A 24,464-nucleotide genomic window follows, 5' to 3' on the forward strand; every position below is an offset into this window, starting at 1 on the left:
GCCCACCCCCTGCACCTCACACTCTACCCCTCCCCCCTGCAGCCAGTCACCTGCTCCTATCCCCCACACTCCTTGGTGCACCGGCTGGCTCATGCTCCTAGGGTATAGAGCCCACCGGCTCCAGAGTTACAGAGACCTGGGCTCCAATGCCAGCTCTGCCTCTTGGTCTTTCCAGACATCAGTTTTCTCATCTGTAAATGAGGACGCGAGTGACTAGTAGCATGGACCTCACGGAGTCATTGTGAGCACTAGGTAAACACGGATGCCAGGCTGACACAGAGTGAGAACCCTGCCGCTGCTGGATGCTAGCGTGCCTGTCTGCCGCCATTCCTCCCCTTCAGCAGCAGTTGCTGGCGACACAGGAGGGAGGAGGAGAAAGGGTCCAGCTCTGCGCTCAAGGCTCCAGGGCTCCCCTGTGTGAATGCATCCTGCATCACCGCGGGGAGGGGGGAGGGGAGGGACTGGGGTTTGAGGGGAGAGATCCCCCGGCTGCACCCCTCCTCTGCCCCTACCACTTCCTCTCTGTGGCACAGGGCACCTGGACAGGGCCCAGGGTTGGCTTCCTACTATGGCACAGGGCCAGGCTCTGGATGCACTCAAAGAGCGCTATCAATGAATCTCGCAGCTGTGAGAAGGGTGAGATTAGAGGAGGCTGGGGGCAGAGAGGGTGACTGCGCCTCTACCTCTACCGTACTTCTCCTAAGAGGCTCCGCGAGGATGCCCCCGGGAGCGCTTCCATCCAGAGCCATCCGGGGGGATGCAATTACTTTTCCTAGTACTATATCAGAACAAAATTTTAGACATCATCACACTGAGGCCTGGCAGTGCAGCCCAGCAAGTTAAGCCACCACGGCCCGTAGGGCCGCTGGTTTGAGTCTCTGCTGCTCCACTGCCAGTCCAGCTCCTTGCTAATGTACCTGGAAAAGCAGCAGGAGATGGCCCTGGTGTTTGGACCCCTGTACCCACATGGGAGACCCGGATGGAATTCCTGGTCCTTGGCTCCAACCTGGCCCAATCCTAGCCATTGAGGCCTTCTATGGAGTGAACCAGAAAATGGAAGCTTGCTCTTTCTGTCTTTCCTCCTCTCTGTAACTCTGCCTTCCAAATAAATAAGCAAATGTTTTTAAAAAAATTAAAAAAAAAAAAAACACAAAGTCAGAGCAGATATGAGAAGGAGATCTGGGAGAGATCACCACTCCCACCCCAACTCCAAGAGGAGCAGCCTGGCACAAAAGCAAAAAGAAGGACTCAATTCTTGCTCCTGAAAATTTGGAGTGGAGACCATCACACCGGGGCACTGGCCAGGGGCTTATTAAAATGCAAAATTCTTAAAAGATTATTTATTCACTTTAATAGAGTTACAGAGAAGGAGAGACAGGGACTATCCATGGCTCCCCAGATGGCCGAAATGGCCAGCACGGGGCCATGCTAAGGCCAAGATCTTCAACCGGGTCTTCTACATGAGTGCAGGGGCCCAGACACATGGGCCATCTTCCACTGCTTTTCCCAGGCCATTAGCAGGGAGCTGGATTGGAAATGGAGCAGCCAGGACTTGAACTGGTACCCATGTGGGATGCTGGCATTGCAGGCAGCAGCTTTACCAGCTATGCCACAGTGCCAGGCCAGCACCTAAAATGCAGAATCTTAAACATCATCTCAGATCCCCTGAATGAGGCCTTACTACTGAACAAGATCACCAAGTGAGCTTGTGTGAGAGGCAAAGGCTAGAGTGGTTCAGCTGCAGATGATGTGTTTTAAAGTAGTATTTGACATTTTTCTTCCTTTTTTTTTTTTTAAAGACTTGTTCTTCATTTATTTGAAAGACAGAGTGACAGAGAAAGAGGAGAGACAGAGGGAAAAAGAATTCTTCCACCTGCGGTTCACACCCCAATGGTCACAAGGGCTGGGCCAGGCCAAAGCCAAGGAGCCGGTAGCTCCATCCGGGTCTCCCATGTGGAAAGTAGGGGCCCAAGCACCTGGGCCATCTTCCGCTGCTTTCCCAGGCACATAAGCAGGGAGCTGGATCAGAAGCAGAGTAGCAGGGACCGGAACCGATGCGCCAGTATGGGATACTGACGTTGTAGGTGGGGGTTTAACCTGCTGCAGCCCAGTGCCAGCCCTGGTAGGTGACGTAAGCAGCCAATGTGTGGGGAGGGACATTTTTCTGTCCTTCTGGGAGCAAGTGGAATTGGAGGGTTTTCTTTTGCTAAGCCTCAGGGGAGAGCGGCAGGTTAGACACAAAGCTGTTGCCAAGACAGCAGGCAGGAATCAGGCTGCTGTGGGAGCCCATGAGGCAGGGGCTGGTTCGGAGCTTCCTGACCTTTGCCTGGTTCTAGTTCCTGGCACCATCAGGCCCTGAGATGGTAAGTTCCTGGCAGGCCAGGCTCCCGGGCAACAGTTTGAGTAATCCTGCGATTACTCAGCTCCCTCTCCCCAGTCTGGGTTCCCACCACCTGCAGGAGCGTGGCTCACAGGGCTGGGTCTTGAAGGTGAGTTTCCAGAGGTGTTTTTCAGCGACTCTCACCTCCGGCCACCCTCCCCCAGCCCCGGCCCTGCCCCAGCCCCTCTCCCCTCCCCTCCCAATCACACACACACACACACACACACGTGCACTAGGAAGTTTGTCTTTGAGGTTTGGGGTAGATGGCACTGAAGGGTGTACAGGTGGCAGGGAGGGGAGGAGGGAGGAGAGAAGAGGACAGGAGGGCTGCTGGGGCTGAGGGAGCTGCCGGCTGGGCACAGGGCCAGGACGCGAGTATGGGTTTTTCCGCGTTTCGGCGGCTTTCTGTCCAACTCTAGGTCTCTGTTTTCTCTAGCTCAGAGAGGCTAGAGGGTCTGGTGCCTGTCTTACTGTACACTTCTGTCTTGGCCTGTGGTTGAGAGGATGGAGGAGGAGGGGCTTTCCTGGTGGCTGGCGTCCTCCAAACAAGGGTCTCTGTGGAGGGGGTCCTTGGCTGGCTTCGTCTTCCCTCTAGAAGGGCAGGGCCTGGGCGACACAGCTGTACGGTTCCTAGGGCCAGAACAAGCGGTGGGTCAGGCGTGGGTCAGGGAGATGTGTCTGGGGTCACCTGTGTGGTGAGCGCACACACGCACACGGATGTGGCTCTTGGAGAAGGGAAGAGGCAGGGAGGCCTGTGGTTGGCTGCTGGGCCGGAGCCTGAGTTCCCACTGTGGCTTGGCCTAATCTCCCTCCCGCTTACTTTTTTGGGTGACCCATGTTGGTTTCCCCCCCACACACACTCTGGTCTTAGAGCCACGGAGGAGAGAGATACCACAGGGCTAGGGGGTTGGGGGCAGGGTGCCGGGCAAGAGCAAGCCCTGGCGGACTCGGCCAGGGTTTCTTGCCTTCTCTCTGTCCATCCCCATCCGTAGCAGTGACCGGCACACACAGTACTCTCTGCTGACGAAACCGTGCGCTAACTACTCTGTTCTTCCCACAATCCCTCCATCAATGGGCAGTGTTGCTTTTGCCGTTGTCTTACTGGCAGAGGGCCTGACTGAGGCTCAGAGGGAGAGCATCGAAGTGACTCGAAGTGCCGGTGCCCCCACATTTTCCACTTCTCTTTCAGGCACCCAATCCCCTCTGGTTCGCTCCTCCCCTCCGGGCATACAATCCGTTGCTAAGCTTCCTGGAAAGAATCTGAGAGGCTCACTCGCTCTCTGGTCTTGGGGTGACCACAGCTTACTGCGGGGGTGTCAGGCAAGCAAGCATGGCTTGGGGGAGGGGAAGGAACGGAGCTCCACAGGAGGGGCCTCCGAAGCCCATGCTCCCTGTCCCCGTGAGGAGGCCACCACTGGCTCTGACGCAGCACAGGGCCAGCCTGAGGAGATGACTGTTTAAGGATGATGGAGACAGTATCTGGGAGAGTGCTGGGCAAGCCATGCTCTCCCTCCTCACCTCTCATCAGGCATCCCATATGTGGCCAGGGCAGGCCTGGGGCTGGAGGTGAGCATATATATAGGGAGGTGGGTTTGTGTCCAGCAGGGGCTGCACGTCCCTCTGTCTGTTGAGTGGGACACAGTTCACAGGACTCCGCCCCAGGCCTCTCAGCTCAGAGGGGAGCCAGCCGGTCAGAGTTGGTGTAAGAGAGCCTCAAGTGGCCTTAGAAGCAGAGAGAGCAGCCAGGGACCCCAAGTCCTGCGCAGGTGCCTTCCAAGGATGGGTTGGGAGAGGGCCTCCTGCTTGTCCCTTGACACTCAGTGGGGCGAGCCGAGAGCACTGACAGGTACAGGGCAAAGCAGAGATGAGCAAGGGCCAGCAGCAGACAGCGGGGCACGGAGCAGGCACAGTGACTGTGAGCTCAGTGGGAGAGAGAAACAGGGGGTCCCAGTGCCCACTGAGCCAAGGCTAGTAAACACACATGCCATGCACTCACAAATCGTGTGTACACACACACACACACACACACACACAGACACCTTCAAACATGTCCACTGACATGTATCCCCAGAGCAAAGTCCATGGAACAGCACAGCAGAAAGCTCAGGAGAGGTGGGATGCAGAGTGGCTCTCGGGCGTACTTGCTGGGTGAACCCGGCCAGCGCCCTGTCCAGCTGGCTCAGTCCCTCATCTGTAGGGTGAAGAGGTCAAAAGAGGTGGCTTTAGCCCACGCCTATGCATGTGTCCACACAGTTGACACAGGCGCCTTCCTGTTCACTGCCACATCCAAAGCCACCTGCTCTGCACTGTGGGCCAAGCGCCCAGAGCCCTATGGGAGTCTCACCCTGGGCTCACAGGCACCCAACAGAGCCGGGTTGTTGAGCCCCACTCTCGGGGCTCCGTCTCCAGCTTCTTCCCACCCTCTCTGCACCCGACTTGGGGAACCCTGCTCCCCTGATCCTGGTCTCTGAGCCTTCCCTGTCTGGCTGGGAATGGCTGAAATCTTTTTCTGGCCTCCGGTTGCCTCCTGCCCAGAGTACCCCATCATCCTGCCATGCCCCCATTCTGGCCCTGGCAGGAGCCCCAGCCCCAGTGGGGGAGGGAGGCACAAAGGAAGCCCCTTTGGGCGGGAAGCAGGTGTTGTGAGGCGGTGAAGACTCCCAGGTCCCAGGGCGGGAGGGAGGCAACCCGAGCGTTTCAACTTGAAGGGCTGAGCAGGTGGCCTGGCTGCAGCTGCCTTCTCTGCCTCCGCGGGGCTGACACAGCTCCCGCTGTCCCCCTGCAACCCCTCCTCCAAGGGACAGAAAGCTGCCTCCCCAGACCCCTGCTGAGAAGCACTGGGCACTTCACTTCCCCTCCACTTTGTGGGAGGAGACAGCAAGCTGGGGCTGGGGGTTGGGGGGTGAGGAGTGAGAGAGGCTCCAGGCACCTGTGTGTGTCTGCAGCCCAGGTCCACAGAGGTGGAAGGCAAAAATGGCTCCTGGGCTGAGCTACTCCTCTTTCTTCCAGCGCAAATTGAAGTGATCCCCTGCAAAATCTGTGGGGACAAGTCGTCTGGGATCCACTACGGGGTTATCACCTGCGAGGGGTGCAAGGTGAGTTGCATATATCAGCAGCACATATGCACACGCACGCATGCGCAGACACATCTCATCTGAGACAGACCTGGGCTCTCAATGGTCATTATTCTCATTCCAGAGATGACCATTCCATGGAGCCAATAGGGAGCCGCCTGCATGGGGCCCCCCTGGAGGGCCTGGGGCACAGGAAGGGTCCTTTCTTGAGCCGGGGAAGTGCTTGCAGGACAAACTGCAAAGAAATGAAGGAGGGCCAGCGCCACGGCTCACTAGGCTAATCCTCTGCGTTGCGGCGCCAGCACACCGGGTTCTAGTCCCAGTCGGGGCGCCGGATTCTGTCCCGGTTGCCCCTCTTCCAGGCCAGCTCTCTGCTGTGGCCAGGGAGTGCAGTGGAGGATGGCCCAAGTGCTTGGGCCCTGCACCCCATGGGAGACCAGGAGAAGCACCTGGCTCCTGCCATTGGATCAGCGTGGTACGCTGGCCGCAGCAGCCATTGGAGGGTAAACCAACGGCAAAAGAAGACCTTTCTCTCTCTCTCTCTCTCTCTCTCTCTCTCTGTCTCTCTCTCTCTCACTGTCCACTCTGCCTGGAAAAAAAAATTTAAAAAAAGAAATGAAGGAGGAAAAAAATCCCACAGTGCACAAGATGTAGAAAAATGGGGCCAGGGCACAGAAAGCGCCATAGGCTCATGCATGGAAGCTGAAGACGTTGATCTGGTAGGAGACAGAACAGAATAGTGGAGGCAGGGTGAGGAGAGGGGACGTGGAGGAAGGTCAGAGAGCGGGTACCGCCATACCCTGCGATCCGAGGAGTAAGTTCACCCAGCTCAATGGGGTGACTGTTTTGGGACAGTTTAAGTATTTTATAAAGACAAGAGTTCGTAGGCTCTAAGCATCAAGTGGGAAGTGTTTAAGAAGTGGGAAATGCCAAACACCCTGATTTAATCATTACACATTAGATGCACAAGTCAAATTATTCCACAATAGATGCAATTATTAGGTGTCAATTAAGAGCAGATTTAGGCCGGTGCCGCGGCTCACTAGGCTAATCCTCCGCCTTGCGGCACTGGCACACTGGGTTCTAGTCCCGGTCGGGGCGCCGGATTCTGTCCTGGTTGCCCCTCTTCCAGGCCAGCTCTCTGCTGTGGCCCGGGAGTGCAGTGGAGGATGGCCCAAGTGCTTGGGCCCTGCACCCCATGGAAGACCAGGATAAGTACCTGGCTCCTACCATCGGATCAGTGCGGTGCGCCAGCCGCAGCACGCCGGCCGCGGCGGCCATTGGAGTGTGAACCAACGACAAAGGAAGACCTTTCTCTCTGTCTCTCTCTCTCACTGTCCACTCTGCCTGTAAAAAAAAAAAAAAAAAAAAAAAAAAAAAAAAAAAAAAAAGCAGATTTAAAAAGAAGAGCAGGGGCCCATGCCTGTGGGCTGGATGCCCTCGGGACGCGGCAGCCCCGGCATCCACCTGTCCCCTACAGGGCTTCTTCCGCCGGAGCCAGCAGTGTCACGTGGCCTACTCCTGCACCCGTCAGCAGAACTGCCCCATCGACCGCACCAGCCGCAACCGGTGCCAGCATTGCCGCCTGCAGAAATGCCTGGCCCTGGGCATGTCCCGAGACGGTGAGGCCGAGTGGGCAGCCCCCGTGGGGTTTCCCTGCCGTCCTCAGAGGGGCAGCCTGGCCTGTCGTGTCAGGTGGGGCTTAACCTGCAGACACGACTGCTCTCCACTCCTCCTCCTCCGACAGCCTCTTCCACCGTGGGGACGGGCCAGTCAGCTCCCCGGGAGCTCTTCCCGGTCCCCAGTTTCAGCTTCCTCTAGAACAAACCTCTTTATTCCAAGGCCCCAGACCCCTCCAGCTCTTCTTCCTAAGGCCCAGCTCCCATCCAGTTTCCTCGAATTCCCCTCCTGCCTCATTGCTCTGGTTCCAGCACCCTCTCCCTTCCTGTCCACCCCCCACCCCTGCCCAGTTCTCATCTGAGGACACAGGACAGAACGGGAGCCAGCCAGAGAGCAACCGCAGGCGTGGGGGCGGGGCGGCCCGCGTTCCTCGCTCTGCTCCTGATCTGCCCGCCCTCTCTCCCCCCACCTCTGACCAGCATCCCTCCCCACACGCCCCCCCCCCCAAAGCCGCTGCAGAAGAAGCCCAGGGCGGGGCTGGGGGAGGCACGGGGTGATGAGGAGCCAGAAGGAGGCTGTCAGCACTTTTCAGTGCCCGAAATAACAAAGCGAAAGGAAACACGCAGGGGTGCACGGGGGCAGGCGGGGCGAGGGGCTGTGCCCCAACACTGGGAGGGGTGGCCGGGGGAGTGAAAAGGCAGGAAAGAGAGAGCAGAAGAGGATGTTCAGAAAGAAGCCGCGGAGGCCGGGTTGGGCTGTGGTGAGTATGTAGGTCACCAGGCAGCAGGAGGCCTGACCACAGGGAGACCTGTGTGCTCAGCTCTCCTCTTCCTCCGACCCTCCCAGAAGGCAAGGTGACCCCAATACAGCCCAATGTCCCCCCCTACCCAACCATTCCCCAGCCCTGATCTGTGGTGGCCGGGATCCCGGGCTGGGCTCGGTGGCTTGTGTCCTGGCACTGTTAGCCACTGGTTTAGGATTCAGAACTTGCCCTGGAGGTGGAAAGGGCGGGCTGGACAGATGCCCCCCGCCCTGCCACCGCCACGGGGCAGAGGGCAACCTGGGCTGTGGGGAGAGTCTTGGGACAGCAGGGAGCGGGAGGTGACTCCTGTCACCACCCAAGTGCCCCTGGCCCCTGCCCCTTACCGGGTCCTCTTGCCTCCTCCACTCCTGACCCCTGGACTCCTTCAGCTGTCAAATTCGGCCGCATGTCCAAGAAGCAGAGGGACAGCCTGCACGCAGAAGTGCAGAAACAGCTACAGCAGCAGCAGGAACAAGCAGCCAAGACCCCTCCAGAGGGAGGCCAAGGAGCGGACGCCCTCACCTATACCCTGGGGCTCCCGGATGGGCAGCTGCCCCTGGGTGCCTCGCCTGACCTGCCCGAGGCCTCTGCCTGTCCCCCAGGCCTCCTGAGAGCCTCGGGCTCTGGGCCCTCGCATTCCAGCAACTTGGCCAAGCCCGAGCTCGACGGGGCTTCATACCACCTTGAATACAGCCCTGAGCGGGGCAAGGCTGAGGGCAGAGAGGGCTTCTTTGGCACAGGCAGCCAGCTGACCCCTGACAGATGTGGACTTCACTTTGAGCAACCCAGGCATCCTGGGCTCGGGGAGCCAGGCCAGGGCTCAGAGAGCTACAGCAGCCCCGGTTTCTGCAGCACCCCAGAGGCGCCTTATGCTTCCCTGACGGAGATAGGTGAGCTGGAGAGGAGGGAGGGGCTTCTGCCAGCAGCCCAAATCAATCAATCCACCCACCCAGACCCTGAGCCCCCGGGGAGGGGAGGGCCGCTGGACGAGGGGCAGAGGGAGGAGGTAGACAGGGGAGGCCAGGTGGAGAAGTGCCCTTGTCCAGGTAGGGACAGGAGCTGGCTCAGGCCCAGCTGTGCCTTTCTTGTCTGGCCCAGAGCACCTGGTGCAGAACGTTTGTAAGTCCTACAGAGAGACTTGTCAGCTGCGGCTGGAGGACCTGCTCCGGCAGCGTTCCAACGTCTTCTCCCGGGAGGAGGTGACCGGCTACCAGAGGCAGGTGAGGCCCGGGAGGACATCTCCTCACCACTGGGAGACCCCAGAAATGGCTACCAGTGCACATGTGGTGGGGGCGGGGCAGGGCGTCATAGAGACACAGGCTGGCCAGCAGGCATCTGGTCCGGGCTGGGCGTGTCTGTCTGCACCCTAGCAGATGGGTGAGAGCTTTTTCTTAGCCCTTGCCTGCTGAAATTTTACCCAACCTTCGACCTACCTTCTCCACGCCCCACCCATCCCTCCAACCCCCACACCAGCCATGAGGGGTGGGAGGGGGGCCTTGGTGTTCTCTCCTTCCTCCTCCTGCCTGCATCCATGATAACCACAAAAAGAACCCCGGTTACCATTTGTTAAACACCCTTTATCTGCCAGCCAAATGCTCTATATAAATTATCCACAACCCTTACGGTAATCAACCTATGAGGGTGGTTGTTAGTCCTATTTTTAATAGGACTGGGAAATCGGGCTCACAGGGGTTAAGTCCTACTCAAGGTCACAGTGTGGTTGAGCCAAGGTTAAATTCAGCTCCAATGGGCTCCAAAGTGACAATGCCACCTGCTCTGAAAGCACTCCTGTGGCATTTCACATGTGTTTCTTTAGGTTATTAACACCTTGGGTATGTCCTCTTGGGGAGGGAGGGAAGGGAGGAAGTGTATCCTTTCCACCTTAACAAGATGCAAATAGTTGAAAGGCAAAGCTGCATCTCAGGCTAAACAGCTAACTGGTGTCAGCAGCGGGAGCAGGGGGCTGACTGACAGGAAGTGACCCCTCCGTGCCTCTGTACTGGGAATGTGCAGTTTAGGACCCACCCCCTGCAGGTCCTTAGCTGGGGCTCCCAGAGTCCTACCAGAGAGCACTGGCGAGCTCCCCTCCCCTCCCCCCAGTCCGTGTGGGAGATGTGGGAACGCTGCGCCCACCACCTCACTGAGGCCATCCAGTACGTGGTGGAGTTCGCCAAGAGGCTCTCGGGCTTCATGGAGCTCTGCCAGAACGACCAGATCGTGCTCCTCAAAGCAGGTGCCTGGAGGTGGGGGTGGGGGGGGGCGTGGGCGGGGCCTGCGGCCGGGGCTGCTGGGCGCTGAGGGCACAGGGCAGGGCGGGGCCCAGTGGAGGGGCGGCGGTGGCGTCCAGGGCTTTGCTTTACCCCACCCCTACGTCTTGCCTCCATCTCCCAGGAGCTATGGAAGTGGTGCTGGTCAGAATGTGCAGGGCCTACAACGCCGACAACCACACAGTCTTTTTCGAAGGCAAATACGGTGGCATGGAACTGTTCCGAGCCTTGGGTGAGGAGGCAGGGGGGAACCCGAGAGAAGATTCCGAGGCCCGCTCCAAGCTTGGGGCCAGGACGCCGCCCTGGGCAGGGCCCAGCCAGCCCCCGGGCTCCCGCGCACCGGGAGGGCGGCGTCCTCGGCTACCGCGGTGCTGGCTCCCTGCTCACCCTCCCCTCCCCGCTCCCGCAGGCTGCAGCGAGCTCATCAGCTCCATCTTTGACTTCTCCCGCTCGCTCAGCGCCTTGCGATTTTCCGAGGATGAGATTGCCCTCTACACGGCGCTTGTTCTCATCAACGCCAGTGAGTGGCTGGGCTCGGGGAAGGGCAGACACCACACTCATTGGTAGCCAGAAGGAGCCCCCTCCCCCATACTGCTGCACAATAAAACAAGAGCGGCACAAACAGGGTGGTAGAAGGGGTGAGAAGTGAGGCCGACAGGAAATGAGCTACTTCCCTGGTAGGAATTGTCTGACTCCTGGCCTACGCCAGAGTCCCTTGTGGCACACCCTGGGGTCACCTGGGGAGCTGCCTGCATTCCCATGTCACCGATCCTGGGATTCACCTGGACTTTGAACAGCCACCTCCAGGCCACCAAGATTGGGAATCACTTCTCTGTGTGCACTGGTGTTAACAGAGTGGGCTGGGCTGGACTGGTCCCAGCGGCCCAAGGTCAAGTATTCAGCCACCCCCCAGGGAAGTGGGCGGGGCTGCCCACCAGGAGTAGCAGTTCTCTAGCCCCGCCAGTGAGCGGAGACCTGAACACGCCCCTCGGGTTGGAAATGAACACTTCTGGGTACTGTAAGGAACCAGGGCAGAAGGTGGTTTGTGTGTTGGAGTTGGCCACGAGACGGCTGCAGAGGCCCTGCCGCTGGCCTGGGTGGCTTCAGGAAGGCCGCCTCCTAACTGGAGCCATTCCTGGTAGGGGTGAAGGGGGCTTTCTTCCAGCCTCTCCCCGGCACCACGGCAGAATCCCATCACTCAGCCCTGAAGGGGCTGCGTGAAATGTCAGGCAGCTGGGAGATAGGAGGTCGGAGTCCCCATCCTTTTCACCTCTCTCCGGTTTTCCCCGGGTAGACAAACAAACCAAACTCAAGGTCCTGGAGTTGACCATTATCAACCTGAGACACACACACACTGCAGCTGGGAGGGCCTCCATCCTGCACAGATGTCCACAGAGGTACACCCTGTAGCTGGAAGTTCACCTCCATGCCCTTTTCTGTTCTCACTTTGGTCCCATGCCCTTCTCCAGGCCGGCCGGGGCTCCAAGAGAGAAGGAAAGTGGAACAGCTGCAGAGCAATCTAGAGCTGGCCTTTCACCACCATCTCTGCAAGACTCATCGTCAAGGCATCCTGGCAAAGGTAGGGGCAGGCCCGGTGCCAGAGGCTCGGTGACGTCAGGGCTTGCGAGGGCCAGGGTCTGCGGTGCAGGGGAGGGAGTGCGGAGGCCCACAGCTTGCAACAGCGCTGGGAACGGAGGAAATGAGCAGCTACTTCCATGTGCCTCAAGACAGAACGTTAGAGAGCCTGGAACGGCAAGGGCTCTCCAGGGAACAATTCAGTTTAATATAGCCAACGCTTACCCAGCACCTGCTTGCACAGGCACTGTGGAAAGATACAGAGATCCAGTCCTGGCCTCACCAAGAGATTCTAACCGGGAATGAAGAAGAGGCTGGTACCAGCAACTCTGATAGAGATGTGCTGTGTAATATAGTAACATCCAATTGGCACTTTCAGCGCCGGGCTGGGTCTTCTTCATAGCAGCTCTGCCCTTAGGTTAAGGGTTAAAATCTCCCTGTAGTCATGAGGAGACTTCAGTGACTTGTTCATATAATTCATTAAGTGACAAATGCAAGATGTGATCCTGGTACTCTTTCCTGCTGTCCCTCTGCCCCTCCCTATGTTACCATAAGACATGCTAGGAAGATGGTGTGTGAGAGAGAATAGAACAGGGATTAAAACAAATCTCGGGGCTGGTGCCGAGGCTCACTTGGCTAATCCTGCACCTGCATTGCCAGCACCCCGGGTTCTAGTCCCAGTTGGAGCACCGGTTCTGTCCCGGATTCTGCTCCTCTTCCAGTCCAGCTCTCTGCTGTGGTCCAGGAGGGCAGTGGAGGGTGGTCCAAGTCCTTGGGCCCTGCACCCTCATGGGAAACCAGGAAGAAGCACCTGGCTCCTGGCTTTAGATCGGCGCAGCACACCGGCCGCAGCGCACCAGCCGTAGCGGCCATTTCGGGGGTAAACCAACGGAAAGGAAGACTTTTCTCTCTCTCTCTCACTGTCTAACTCTGCCTGTCAAAAAACAAAAACAAAAACAAAAAAATAAAACAAAACAAAATAATCTCGGGGTAAAAGGAGCGGGTCATACATGCTTGTTAGAGAAGGCATCATTTAAACCAGGCATCAGGCCATAAAACCTCTTTCAACCAGGATTTGCTGGGGCGAGGTGGGCATTCCTGGCTTATGGAGACGATGTGATAAAAAAATAGGCAGCAAAATAGTGCATACATAGAGAATAGTTGTGGTACATTTTTACCAAAGTGTAAGGCCAGGAGTTGGGACAGATTAATGGGAGAGAAGAGTAACAGAAGATAAGTCTGAAAATTAAGTGAAGGGCAAATCAACATTCCATGCCACGTTCAAGGGTTAAGGCTGTATTCCTGGGCAGTGGGACACCCCAAAGTCTAGAGGCGTGACACAGAGCTCTTGTTCAGACAATTGACTGTGGGACCAGTGTGAAGCCATGAAGCCACAGTTGTACCGTCACTCATCCAGGCCTTTGCTACATGCTGGGCACAGCACTAGGTACCGAGAACACAGAAGTGACCCTGTTTCTGCCCTAAAGATCTTGAACTTCACTACAGGGTGGATTAGGACGAGGAGAGATGGGACCTGAGAGAGCACTTGGAAAGCCCATCTAGTGGATCCACTTTTTTTTTTTTTTTTTTTTTTGACAGGCAGAGTTAGACAGTGAGAGAGAGACAGAGAGAAAGGTCTTCTTTTTCCATTGGTTCACCCCCCAAATGGCCACTACGGCCAGCTGGCGCGCTGTGGCCGGCGCACTGCGCCAATCCGAAGCCAGGAGCCAGGTGCTTCTCCTGGTCTCCCATGCGGGTGCAGGGCCCAAGCACTTGGGCCATCCTCCACTGCCTTCCTGGGCCACAGCAGAGAGCTGGACTGGAAGAGGAGCAACCAGGACAGAATCCGGCGCCCTGTCCAGGACTAGAACCTAGAGTGCTGGAGCCGCAAGGTGGAGGATTAGCCTAGTGAGCTGCGGCGCCGGCCCATAGTAGATCCACTTTCAAAACGTATCCCCTTGCCCAGTGTCGCCCCCACTGTCAGCTCTCACTTGCGGCAGGTTCGGAGGCCTCATCATCTGACCCCTGTCCACTCTTGTCCTGCCTATAGCACCCACGATGGTGATCGTATTATGTTCCGCTCTTGTTCCCAAACCTCCTATACCTTCCCCTCGTGCTCAGAGTCAAATGTAGAATCTGGGTCACAGCCAACCCCCGACCTTCCACGGCCCCTGTCAGTCACCCATTCCAACCACACTGGCCTCCTTGATCTTCTGAAACACAGGAAGCTCCATGGTGTCTCAGGGCTTATGTAGCTGCGGCTGCACTTACCTAGAGAGTCGGACCCCTCCCCACCCCCACCCCCTTTTCCAAACGCCTTGCCCCCTCCCTTCATCTTGGAGAGGGTTTTCCTAACCAGCTACAGAAGGTTCTCCACCCCATACCCTGCTTTAGTTGGTGCAGCTGTTAAGCCACCACTGGGAACGCCCACATCCTATATCAAAGTACGGGATTCAAGTCTTGGTTCTACTCCCAATTTTGGCTTCCTGCTAATGCACAACCTGGGAGGCAGTGAGTGATAGTTCAAGTAGCTGGGTCCCTGCCACCCACAGGGAAGATTTGGGTGGAGTTCTGGACTGCTGGCTTTGGCCTGACCCAGCCCTGACTGTCACAGATGTCTAGGGAGTGTCTGTCTCTGTCTCAGTCTCTCTGCCTTTGAAATAAATTCTTTTAAGAAGTTTATTATCCAACATATTATATACTGTCATACATCACTTAGCAACAGGGATGTGTGCTGAGAAACACATCCTTAGGTGGTCTGACTTCTGTGCAAACGTCACAGAGTGACTCATACAACTCCCCCACGTGGAGTGCCACAGAGGCCTCGGCCAAGGCCAGGACGTCTCTAGGAGATGCAATCTTAGAAGCCCCCCGGAGTATACGCGGTCTCTTTCCTGCGTCGTCATCAGGGGGCCCACAGTTGTCTGTGTTTATTTTCTGGCTCCGTCACCAGGATGTAAATTCAGTACAGGTAAAGGTGTCATCTCCCGCAGTGAGGGTCGTATCGCCTGGCCCAGATTCATGTACGTTCCCGGCAAAGACTTACTGAATGAATAAATGAGTGAAACTATTGCAACAGCCCAGACGCACTCAGAGTAAAGCTGCTGAGATGAAAAGATGGTGAACTCAGGAGACATGAAGGGCTCACCATGCTGGCTGCTCTTCCCTGACTGTCGCATTCCTAGGAGACTAAGCCAGGGGGAGGGAGGCCATAGCTAGTGAGAGGTATTTTTAAACTTACTCCAGCACAGTCTCCCTGCCTCTGACTCCTCACGGGTTTCTGTGCCGTTTTCATGTCCCTTGGCTGAGTGCCCGCAGTCAGTGTGGGTTGAAGCCTTGCAGTGTTGGGTGCCGGCTTGAAAAGTCTGTTTAGTTCACACAGTTACTGAGCATTTGCTGTGTGCCAAGCACTATGACAGGTTCAGAGGAGGGTTGGGGGACGGGGCCTTAACTTAAGGAGCCTAAGTCTAGGCTTCAGAGGGTAAATTGGGTCATTTCCCTACAGTGTGGGAAAAGCCGCACAGAGAGAGGAACCTTAATCCAGGCAGTGGATAGTTAGGGAGGTATTCAGGAAGGAGGTGACATTTGAAGGTGAGTGAAAGAAGAGGTGCACCTGTAAGCTGGGCAGTCTCAGGGGTGTGAGTGCGAGCCAGGGTCTTTAACGAGGTTCACCCAGGAGTGGCGGCCAGGTGATATGCAGCTTCCCCCCCAGAAGACGCTTGCCCACCCCAGGGTTAGCTCCCACTCACTTCTAGTTTCCTAAACACATTCCTGCTTCCACCAGTGGGTTCTGTGACACAGGTGCATGGGGAACAAGCACAAAGGGGCATCCCGGCCTTCAGCGGGTGGGAGGACTTGTCTGCTCTCTGACGGGTGGGAGGACTTGCCTGCTCTCTGACGGGTGGGAGGACTTGTCTGCTCTCTGGAGAAAGCCAAGGACTGACCCTCCTTCCTCCTTGACTCACCCGCAGCTGCCGCCCAAGGGGAGGCTCCGGAGCCTGTGCAGCCAGCACGTGGAAAAGCTGCAAATCTTCCAGCACCTCCACCCCATCGTGGTCCAAGCTGCTTTCCCCCCACTCTACAAGGAACTGTTCAGCACTGAGATCGAGCCCCCAGAGGGGCTGTCCAAGTGACCCGCCCAGGGGGTGGGGACTCCCTTCCTCTGCCTGTGGCCTGCCGGCCTGCCGGCCTGCCTCCCTGAACCCCGTTCTACCCTCAGCCCCCTCCTGTCCCGTCTCCTCTGGAGGTGTGCTCCCTGCCTCTTTTTTGGGAGTGAGCGAACGCTGAGACTGGTTTGCAGCCCAGACGCTGGCCTGGCAGCAGGACAGTAGCAGAGGGTGAGGAGGGGGGAACGCCGTCTCCAGCCTCAATCTAGTCTCTCACTTTGCGTACCCTTCACCCCCAGCTTCTGGGAGGTGTGGGCTGGAGTGAGGGGGGGTACAAGGACCTCTAGGAGGACCAAGGTGCCCTCAAGAGAATGGGGGACCCAGGGCACCCTGGATGAACAGAACTCAACTCTGGGCTTAGAAGCTATGAATAGGCCTTTGAAATACCTCATTGCGTTTCCCCGTGGGCTTCAGCTGGGGGAGAAGGATCAAGCTCAGAGACGGGCACCTGGGGCCCAGAAGTACCTATATGAATCTGGATCCTTAGACACCTGCCTTCCTCCTGCCTCCCAGCTCAGCAAGAAAGTGGTTGGGCACCCTGGGTCTAAACAAAACTGGATACGTGGAGGGTGAGGATGAGGGGAAGGGGAAAGGCAGGATAATTGCTTTATGGGATTTGGGGGGCGGGGTAGGGTACAATGAAGGCCAAGAGCATCACAGACAGACATAGAGTTAGAATTCAGACCTCTTAAGTTGCACTTTAAAAATAGACTTCAGGGTTAGCACCAATCTGATCAGAGAGGTACATCCACAGACAGGCGAAACACACACAGACGTTCCTGTAGTCCTTAACAGTCCTTAACAGTCTCTCATCCTGGAGGTCACGGCTCACAGGGAGCCTCGTGGCCCTGGGGAAGTCCCATTCCTGAGGGACCCCAGAACATTCCCATGGTGCTCCAGCCCGCCAGTCTGAGAGCTGGGGTGGACACCAGAGTCCACCCCAGCTCCAGCTGCTCCTAGCAGGAGAAGCAGAGATGGCTGACCCGGTCAGTTGGAAGGCCAAGGACGATTTTCTTGGCCCTGGCCTCCAGCCTTTGCTCTGGTTGTGGCGAAAGGCAACAAAGGGGACGCCACCACTCTGTGACCGGGTCCCACTGACCCCCAGGAGGGCAAAAGAGCCCTGGGAACAGGGCCGAGACCAGTTCTGCAGCTGCCATGTTGCCCCAGAACTTCTCTTGGCTTTCTTGATGGCCGTGAACCCTTCTCTAAGGGATAAGCTGCAGCCGATGGGGGTGGGGGTGGGGGTCTTCCTCTCGGGGGAGGGTTTTAACTGGGTAAACACAAACCCCAACTTGTGCCGTTCTTTATAAAGTGATTCTGAAGGCAAGAGCTGTGTGTGCGTATGAGAGCGTGGATTAAGGGGGTGGGGGGAACAACCCTGAATACTGTTACCCCCTACCCTGCTCTCCCATCTCATTCCTGCACTGAGATCCAGGCTTCAGGCTCAGCCATCGGGCAGGGTCATAAGGATTCTGGCCCCCTCCCCAGCCTCTGCCCAGACTGAGCAGCCTCCCCAGCGGCGGGTGCATCCTTAGGAGCCCCCGCCGAAGGAGCCGCAAATGAAGCTCCGCAGGGGAGGCTATGACCCAGAACTTTGCCGTAAATGACACCCACAGGGGACTCGCGGATTTAGAGGTGGCACAGAATCGCCCAGCAGCCGGGACACCTAAAGACAGCCCTCCGGAAAGTGACTTGCCCGGGCTAGGCGGGGAGGGGGCGGGAGACCTGAGACCCTGTTGAGTCTCCCTGCTGCCTCTGTTGCAGACCCCTCCCAGCACCAGAGCCTCCCTCTCTCCTTCCTCCCCCTCCTTCGCCAGCCTGTGTGGCGCTTGCTGCAGCCCTCTCTGGTTGCTTTATTTATTTATTTTGCACCAACAGGGTTGCTGCAGACTCATTCTCGCCTGGTTTAAAGAGAGAGAGGGAGAGGGAGAGAGGGAGAGAGAGGAGGAGAGAGAAATGCTTTCTGGCTCTTTTCTCCTCCTCGGTCTTGGCAGCAGCAGTGGCAGTGAGTGGCAGTGGCAGCAGCAGCAGGAGCAGCAGCGGCCCGCAAGCAGGCAGGCAGGCAGGCAGGCAGGCGGGGAGCAGGGAGCCAGGAGCCAGGCACCCGGGGAGGTGCAGGGGCCTGAGGTGCAGCTCGAATGGGCCGGGGGCCCCAGCCCTGGACAGATGCGGTGCCCAACTTGATGCCACCCTCCAGCTTCTCTGGTAAGTGCCCCTCCTCTCTGTCCCGTGGCCGCAGCTGCCCTTTCCCGTAGCAGGCTTGGCGACCTGTGTGCCTGCCAAGGCTGGAGGCTTTGCACGCCTACCCCCACGCCGCACCCGCCAGCCATTCATCCTGGCCCCCTAGGACTTCAATGGGAGAAGGAAATGTCCCAGGTGCACGGGTAGACGTGTGGCAAAGAGACCTCCCCTCTGGCTCCCCTACTCCAGGGAAGGGTTTTTCCCCACAGTCACGGTGGAAGTTCCAGAAATCTTTCCCCCGGGACGCCCCTCCCTCCCATGCAGGTCCTTGGGCCTTGATATGCTGTGCTTTAAAGAGGACATCCTTATTCACCGGGGTCTCTGGACCGCCACATCCGGCAACAAAAAAAGCTCCCCGTCTTTGTCGGGGCGATGCCCTAGACCCCACCCCACTGACAGTAGTTCCGACACCTATCTCTAACTGCAAAGTGGCCGGAGCCAGTCCTGTGGCCACAGGGATTGGCAAGGGAAGTTTGTGACTAAAGGGAACCACCTTATTACAATAAAAGCAGTCGGCCCGCGGTCCCCAGCCCCTGGCCTAGCAGGCTGGAGGGCCAAGGGGGAAATTCACAGGGCAGGGAGGAAGGAGGCTGAGTTACACGCCTCACTGCACTTGTGCTGAGTGCGGAGCAACAGGGATGAGCAGGAACCGCAGCGGCAGTGATGGAGAGCCGGCTGTCAGGTGGACTTCCCAGAAGAGGCACGGGGAGGAGGAGGGAGGCTGGGGCAGTTCTGTCCCCGGAGAGCTCCTGGCTAGCCCTGCCGCGCCATGGGTACCTGTGAGGTGTGTGCAGCAGCCTGGACCCCCAGCCGTCCTTTCTCAGCCTGGAGCCTCAGCTGGTTTCCCGCATCCCTCTGCGCGTCCGGCCTCATTCTCTAAGTTTCCCAAAGCTGCCACCTTCTGAGGTGCTGTAGGGTGTCCACCAGGCGGCCCTGGAGCGGGAGGGAAGGGGCAGGCATCACAGCAGCTCGTAGACTAACTGCCTCGCCGCATTTCCACGTGGGAGGAAACACGGCGCGCGGTGGAGAGAGCCTGCAGCCCCAGAGCTCCGTGGTGGTCAGGGTCTGCAGCCTGGGAGAAGCCCGGATGTGTGGCCTCCCAGGTGACTACTGCGCCTTGCCGATTCCAATACTTCCTCCCCGTTTTGGGGTCCCTGCTGGTGCTCGACAGGGTGAGTCAGGAGACTCTTGCCACCTCAATCCCTTCTTTATTATGTCCTCCTCATGGCCACCTTCCTGCCACTGCCCAGGTCCCCCCGGTTTCTGGAGCCCCCTGTGAGTGGGCAGGTTCTGCACACTCCTGTGCCCGGACACCTGCTGTGCCAGCCCAGGGCTCCTCTCTCCCAACCCCACAACATCTGTTCCGATGCCGCTGCTCCTCTCTCATCTTAGCCTCCCCAGTTCACAGTTGGTCCCATGCATTCTGGGGAAGCCCAGGCCAAAGGGGACAAGGGTGCACCCTGAGCTTCACACACGGAGCCAGTGTGAAAGCACCACTGAAGAAAGATGTAAGAGGACCCAGCGACGGAACTCAGAGCCCAGGCAGCCCTTGGGTCCCTCACCCACTGCAGCTTGGTCTGTGGGAGCCCCTCGGCGGCTCTTGGGAGGAATTCACAGCTTCCACGTCCAGTGGTCCCTGCGCCCTGTGTGCATCCTGAGCCACAGCTAATGCGTAGTTTGGCTGCCCTCCACACAGGCATTCTGGGGACACGGGCTCTGCCAGCCTGGGGGCAGAGCTGGGACCTGCACGGCTTCCAGCCTTGGGTGACTTAGTCAAGGTGAGGACTTCTCTGCTGTCGGGACAGGGGGCTCCAGGCCAGGGATGCAATCTCCCCGACGCTTAGGCAAAGACACAGGTACGTAGCTCTGTAGAACCATAGCAGGACGAGAGGGACAGGGCAGGGCTGCTGCTGGTGGCGGGGGAGCAGATGTCTGGGAGGAGGGACCTGGGGGTATCCCTGAGCCTCGGAGTTCCTGCCCTGCTGCTCCCTGTCCTATTCCTACAAAACTTTCCCCACACAAGGCAAACTTTCCCAGGGTTCCACGAGCTGCTAAGCTCTCCGCCAGTGATCCAGGGCTGAGAGGGAGAGGAAGAGAGAGATTCCGCAAAGAGAAGCCCCAGAGAGCCCCAGGGAGGTGGTGCCCCAGAATTCTTCCTGGTTCTGTGCCCTGCTTGCTGGCAGTGCTGAGACGGACAGACCAATGTGTGTCCCCCTCGGAGGAAGGCCAGGGGAAGTCCAGGGGCGCCGGCGTCTGACGTCCCGTTCCAAAAGGGCCCATGTCGTCGTCTGTTCCAGGACTGAAGAGGGCATGGATGCGGCTGCAGCTCCAAAGCGAGCCTGGCCCCCCTGGCCTCGCCTCCTCTTCCTGCTCCTCCTGCCTGTGGGGAGCTGGGGCAGCTGTCCTGCCCCGTGCGACTGTGCCTCCCAACCCCGGGCAGTGCTCTGTGGCCACAGGCGACTGGAGGCCGTCCCGGGGGGCCTCCCACTGGACACTGAGCTCCTGGACCTGAGTGGGAACCGCCTGTGGGGGCTTCAGCGGGGCATGCTCTCCCGCCTGGGCCTGCTCCGGGAACTGGACCTCAGCTACAACCAGCTCTCCACCCTGGAACCTGGGGCCTTCGAGGGCCTACAAAGTCTGCTCACCCTGAGGCTGCAGGGCAATCGTCTGCGAATCGTGGGGCCGGGGGTCTTCTTAGGCCTGTCTGCCCTCACACTGCTGGACCTCCGCCTCAACCAGATCGTCCTCTTCCTAGATGGGGCTTTTGCGGAGCTGGGCAGCCTGCAGCAGCTGGAAGTTGGGGACAATCACCTGGTGTTCGTGGCTCCGGGGGCCTTTGCAGGGCTGACCAAGCTGAGCGCCCTCACCCTGGAGCGCTGTAACCTCAGCACGGTGCCCGGCCTAGCCCTTGCCCGTCTCCCGTCCCTGCTGGACCTAAGGCTTCGAGAACTGGATATCGAGAGGCTGCCGGCGGGGGCCCTCCGGGGGCTGGGGCAGCTAAAGGAGCTGGAGATCCACCACTGGCCATCTCTGGAGGCTCTGGACCCTGGCAGCCTGGCCGGGCTCAACCTCAGCAGCCTGGCCATCACCCACTGCAACCTGAGCTCAGTGCCCTTCCAGGCACTGTACCACCTGACCTTCCTCAGGGTCCTGGACCTGTCTCAGAACCCCATCTCGGCCATCCCAGCTCGAAGGCTCAGCCCCCTGGTGCGGCTCCAGGAGCTCCGGCTGTCAGGAGCCTGCCTCACCTCCATCGCCGCCCACGCCTTCCATGGCTTAACCGCTTTCCACCTCCTGGATGTTGCAAACAACGCCCTCCAGACGCTCGAAGAAGCGGCCTTCCCTTCCCCCGACAAGCTGGTCACCCTGAGACTGTCCGGCAACCCCCTGACCTGTGACTGCCGCCTGCTCTGGCTGCTCCGGCTGCGCCGCCGCCTGGACTTCGGCACATCACCCCCTGCCTGTGCGGGCCCCCGGCATGTCCAGGGGAAGAGTCTGAGGGACTTTTCCGACATCCTGCCTCCAGGGCACTTCACCTGCCAACCAGCCCTGATCCGGAAGTCTGGGCCCCGGTGGGTCATTGCCGAGGAGGGGGGCCACGCTATGTTCTCCTGCTCTGGGGATGGTGACCCCGCCCCCACGGTCTCCTGGATGCGGCCTCAGGGGACTTGGCTGGGAAGGGGCGGGAGAGTCCGGGTGCTAGAGGACGGGACGCTGGAGATCCGTTCAGTGCAGCTGCGGGACCGAGGGGCCTATGTCTGTGTGGTCAGCAACGTGGCTGGGAATGACTCCCTGAGGACCTGGCTGGAGGTGATCCAGGTGGAGCCCCCGAACGGCACTCTCTCCGACCCCAACATCACCATGCCAGGGGTCCCTCGGCCTTTCTTCCTGGATGGCAGAGGCGTGGCCATGGTGCTGGCCGTCGGCTTCCTCCCCTTCCTCACCTCCGTGACCCTCTGCTTTGGCCTCATTGCCCTCTGGAGCAAGGGCAAGGGCCGCGTCAAACATCACATGACCTTTGAGTTTGTGGCGCCCCGGCCCTCTGGGGATAAGAACTCTGGGGGCAATCGAGTCACTGCCAAGCTCTTCTGACCTTTCCTTCCTCCCGAGCGACCCAGCCACGTCTGCTTCAGCTGCCAGAGGAAAGGGGGAAGGAAGCCCACTTGAACCTGAACCTAGTCCCGAGTGGCACAGACCTCCACCTCGTCCTGCCTGCCCTGCGCCAGCGGCTGGTGCTGCCTTGTGAGAGGGGCTCTGTGCCCTGCCTTTTCCAGTCTCAGGACAGCGGCAGCTCCTCTAGGGTCCCAGGAGCTGCAGATCCAGAGTCTGCGGTCAAACCAGCCCTCCCTCTGATATCCCCACCCCCATCCACCCCTACATGGGAAGCATAATCAAGGCACCAGTCTGCTGGTCTAACCATTGAGCTCTCCTCACTCACACTTAGATCCTCTAATAAGCAATACGAGCTTTGCCAGGCACAGCTGCGTTTACTTTGGAGGGGGCTGGGGGTTCCATCTGGAGTCTCTGCTCCTCCACCAGGCATCCACCCTTCTTTTCTGCTCCCTGCGCCCAGGCCTGCTCCAGGCCCCTGCTGCAAGGAGCTAGAGTCAGGGCCCCTGAGGTTTAGGAGACAAGGGTGCGGGGCGTGGGGTGTGGGAGGATACTTAGTGCTGTCTCTGCATGAGCCTATGTCACCTTCCTCTGGCTGCCAAATGGCCGCAGCAGTAGCAGCCAAAACTAAACACGAGCTCTGGAATTTTCTTGACTTCAGGCTATTTCTTCCCTCTCCTACCCTCTACCACTGCCCACTGATCCTGTACCCCCATGGCCTTGCCCCTAGGGAACCCAGCCTGACAAACAGGGGAAGGAGGCCCCTGGGCGGGTCAGCACGCTCAGGTGTCTCCCACCTGCTCTCCTCTCTGGCGCTGGCACTGCCAGACAGGATCCTCCCCACGCAGGGGATTCCCAGGCAAAATTTCCAACCTAGGATACCCAGCTCCCCGCTCCGGGATCTCCCTGCCAGTCCTGGGTCACAGACCCCTAGTGCCCTTGGGGGAAAACCAGGAGGGAACACCAAGAAAGTGACTAAGAAAAGTGAGACTCGGCTGCTGTCCAAGGAGAGAGACCCAGGACAGCAGCGAGGAGGATGCAGCAGGGACAGCCTCCTGCTGCTCTCCCCACCCCCGCCCTGCGTTCAGCACAGCCCCTCCATCTGGAAGCTGTGTGGGGACCCCAGGCTAGGAAGCAGAGCAAGGCGTGGACCTGCAGACTCCCCACCCCAGGTGGGGGGGGGCTGTGCTTCAAAAAGAGGGCAAACAGGGGGTGCTGGGAACCAGAGAGACAGGCCACAGGCTCAGCCTCCTCAGCAGGGGAGGAGCCACAGAGAAGGGAGAATCACGCGGCCCCGGGGAGCCTTTCTCTCCGCAGCAGCATCTGCCCTGTGTCCTCAGTTCCCCTCCACCCTCTGCAGCCCCCACCCACCCCGATGCCAAACCGCTGGCACACACGCCGCCGAGCCTCCTGGCTGATTCCCGCTGCTGCTGTCCTTGCTCTGGGCGGACTGCACTCATTAGAAGACTTCCAGCTCAGCCTGCCCCTGACAGGCAAGAAGGAGCTGGTGCCATTGAGGCAGCACCGCCCGGCTTCCTGGGCAGACAAGCTCTAAACAGGAGCCAGGGCCAGAGGTGAATCTGAGAACCCCAAAGTCTGGAGAGTGAGAATGGAGAAACCCGCGTTCCCGACAGGCCTGTGTCCCTGAGTTTCCAACCTCCCCCACCCCCAGCACCCCTGCAACCTTCCCCTCTACAGTTTATAATGTTCCAGAAAGTTTTCCCAGGGCACAGCCCTCCTCTCCTCCCCATCGTCTGCACTAGCATATCTGGTTGGGACTTGGGTCCCGAATGTTCTTACTCGCTGCTCTCTCTGCACTGCAGATAAGGGCAGAGGCAGCCAGAGCCTCTCAGTGTCCACAGCAGTGCTGCCCAATAGAGACAGGATTCAAGAAACATCGGCAATTCACATTTCCTAGGAGCCACACTTGAGGAATGGAAACGAGGGGCTGGCATTTGACCTAGTGGCTGGGATGCAGCTTGGGACTCCTGGATCCCATTTTGGAGTTCCTGGGATCAATACCAGGCCTCTGTATCCCCGGGAAGGCAGCAGATGATGGCTCAAGTGCTTGGCTCGCAGCCACCCATGTGGGAGACTCTGATGATATTCTGGGCTCCTAACTTCAGCCTCACCCAGCCCCAGCTGTTCTGGGCATTTGGAGGGTGAACCAGCAAATGGAAGATCTCTCTGTCTCTCCTTCTTTCCCTGTCTGCCTTTCCAATAAAAAAG

General features: G+C 58.6%; 2 protein-coding genes and 1 long non-coding RNA gene across 6 annotated transcripts in view; 2 read left to right on the forward strand and 1 right to left on the reverse strand.

Moving 5' to 3' along the window:
* RORC (RAR related orphan receptor C) overlaps positions 1-17,211 on the forward strand; it is a 25,843-nt gene extending 8,632 nt beyond the window's left edge. For both annotated transcript variants that reach the window (XM_070077713.2, XM_051857301.3), the window contains exons 3-11: positions 5,390-5,475; positions 6,935-7,076; positions 8,266-8,766; positions 8,975-9,096; positions 9,977-10,109; positions 10,268-10,375; positions 10,553-10,663; positions 11,613-11,722; positions 15,690-17,211. In XM_070077713.2, the coding sequence (XP_069933814.1) occupies positions 5,390-5,475; positions 6,935-7,076; positions 8,266-8,766; positions 8,975-9,096; positions 9,977-10,109; positions 10,268-10,375; positions 10,553-10,663; positions 11,613-11,722; positions 15,690-15,851 (1,475 nt within the window). In that variant the 3' untranslated portion in view covers positions 15,852-17,211. The remainder of the gene's footprint in view (positions 1-5,389; positions 5,476-6,934; positions 7,077-8,265; positions 8,767-8,974; positions 9,097-9,976; positions 10,110-10,267; positions 10,376-10,552; positions 10,664-11,612; positions 11,723-15,689) is intronic.
* Positions 2,526-19,030, reverse strand: LOC127493561 (uncharacterized). Its single transcript, XR_007923843.3, has 2 exons — positions 18,903-19,030; positions 2,526-3,010 (listed from the first exon to the last, which is right to left on the reverse strand). It is a non-coding gene; the product is annotated as an uncharacterized LOC127493561 (long non-coding RNA).
* On the forward strand, positions 17,952-23,206 carry LINGO4 (leucine rich repeat and Ig domain containing 4). Of its 3 annotated transcripts, none has more exons than XM_089299934.1 (2): positions 17,952-19,981; positions 20,163-23,206. In XM_089299934.1, exon 2 carries the CDS (start codon positions 20,328-20,330, stop codon positions 22,215-22,217), a length of 1,890 nt encoding a protein of 629 aa, XP_089156060.1. In that variant the 5' UTR covers positions 17,952-19,981; positions 20,163-20,327; the 3' UTR covers positions 22,218-23,206. The 3 variants fall into 3 exon arrangements, with proteins under 3 accessions (XP_089156060.1, XP_051713260.2, XP_069933811.1); XM_051857300.3 differs by having other exon boundaries at positions 20,423-23,206; XM_070077710.1 differs by having other exon boundaries at positions 17,955-18,089; positions 20,423-23,206.
* The last annotated feature ends 1,258 nt before the right edge of the window (positions 23,207-24,464 follow it).

The sequence above is a fragment of the Oryctolagus cuniculus genome, chromosome 7, assembly GCF_051225735.1.
Source record: "Oryctolagus cuniculus isolate XC-2025 breed Fujian yellow rabbit chromosome 7, ASM5122573v1, whole genome shotgun sequence".
Lineage (NCBI taxonomy): Eukaryota > Metazoa > Chordata > Mammalia > Lagomorpha > Leporidae > Oryctolagus > Oryctolagus cuniculus.

Coding starts and splice junctions, on each gene's coding strand:
- LINGO4 (XM_089299934.1), top strand. CDS start 20,328: ATGTGTGTCCCCCTCGGAGGAAGGCCAGGGGAAGTCCAGGGGCGCCGG.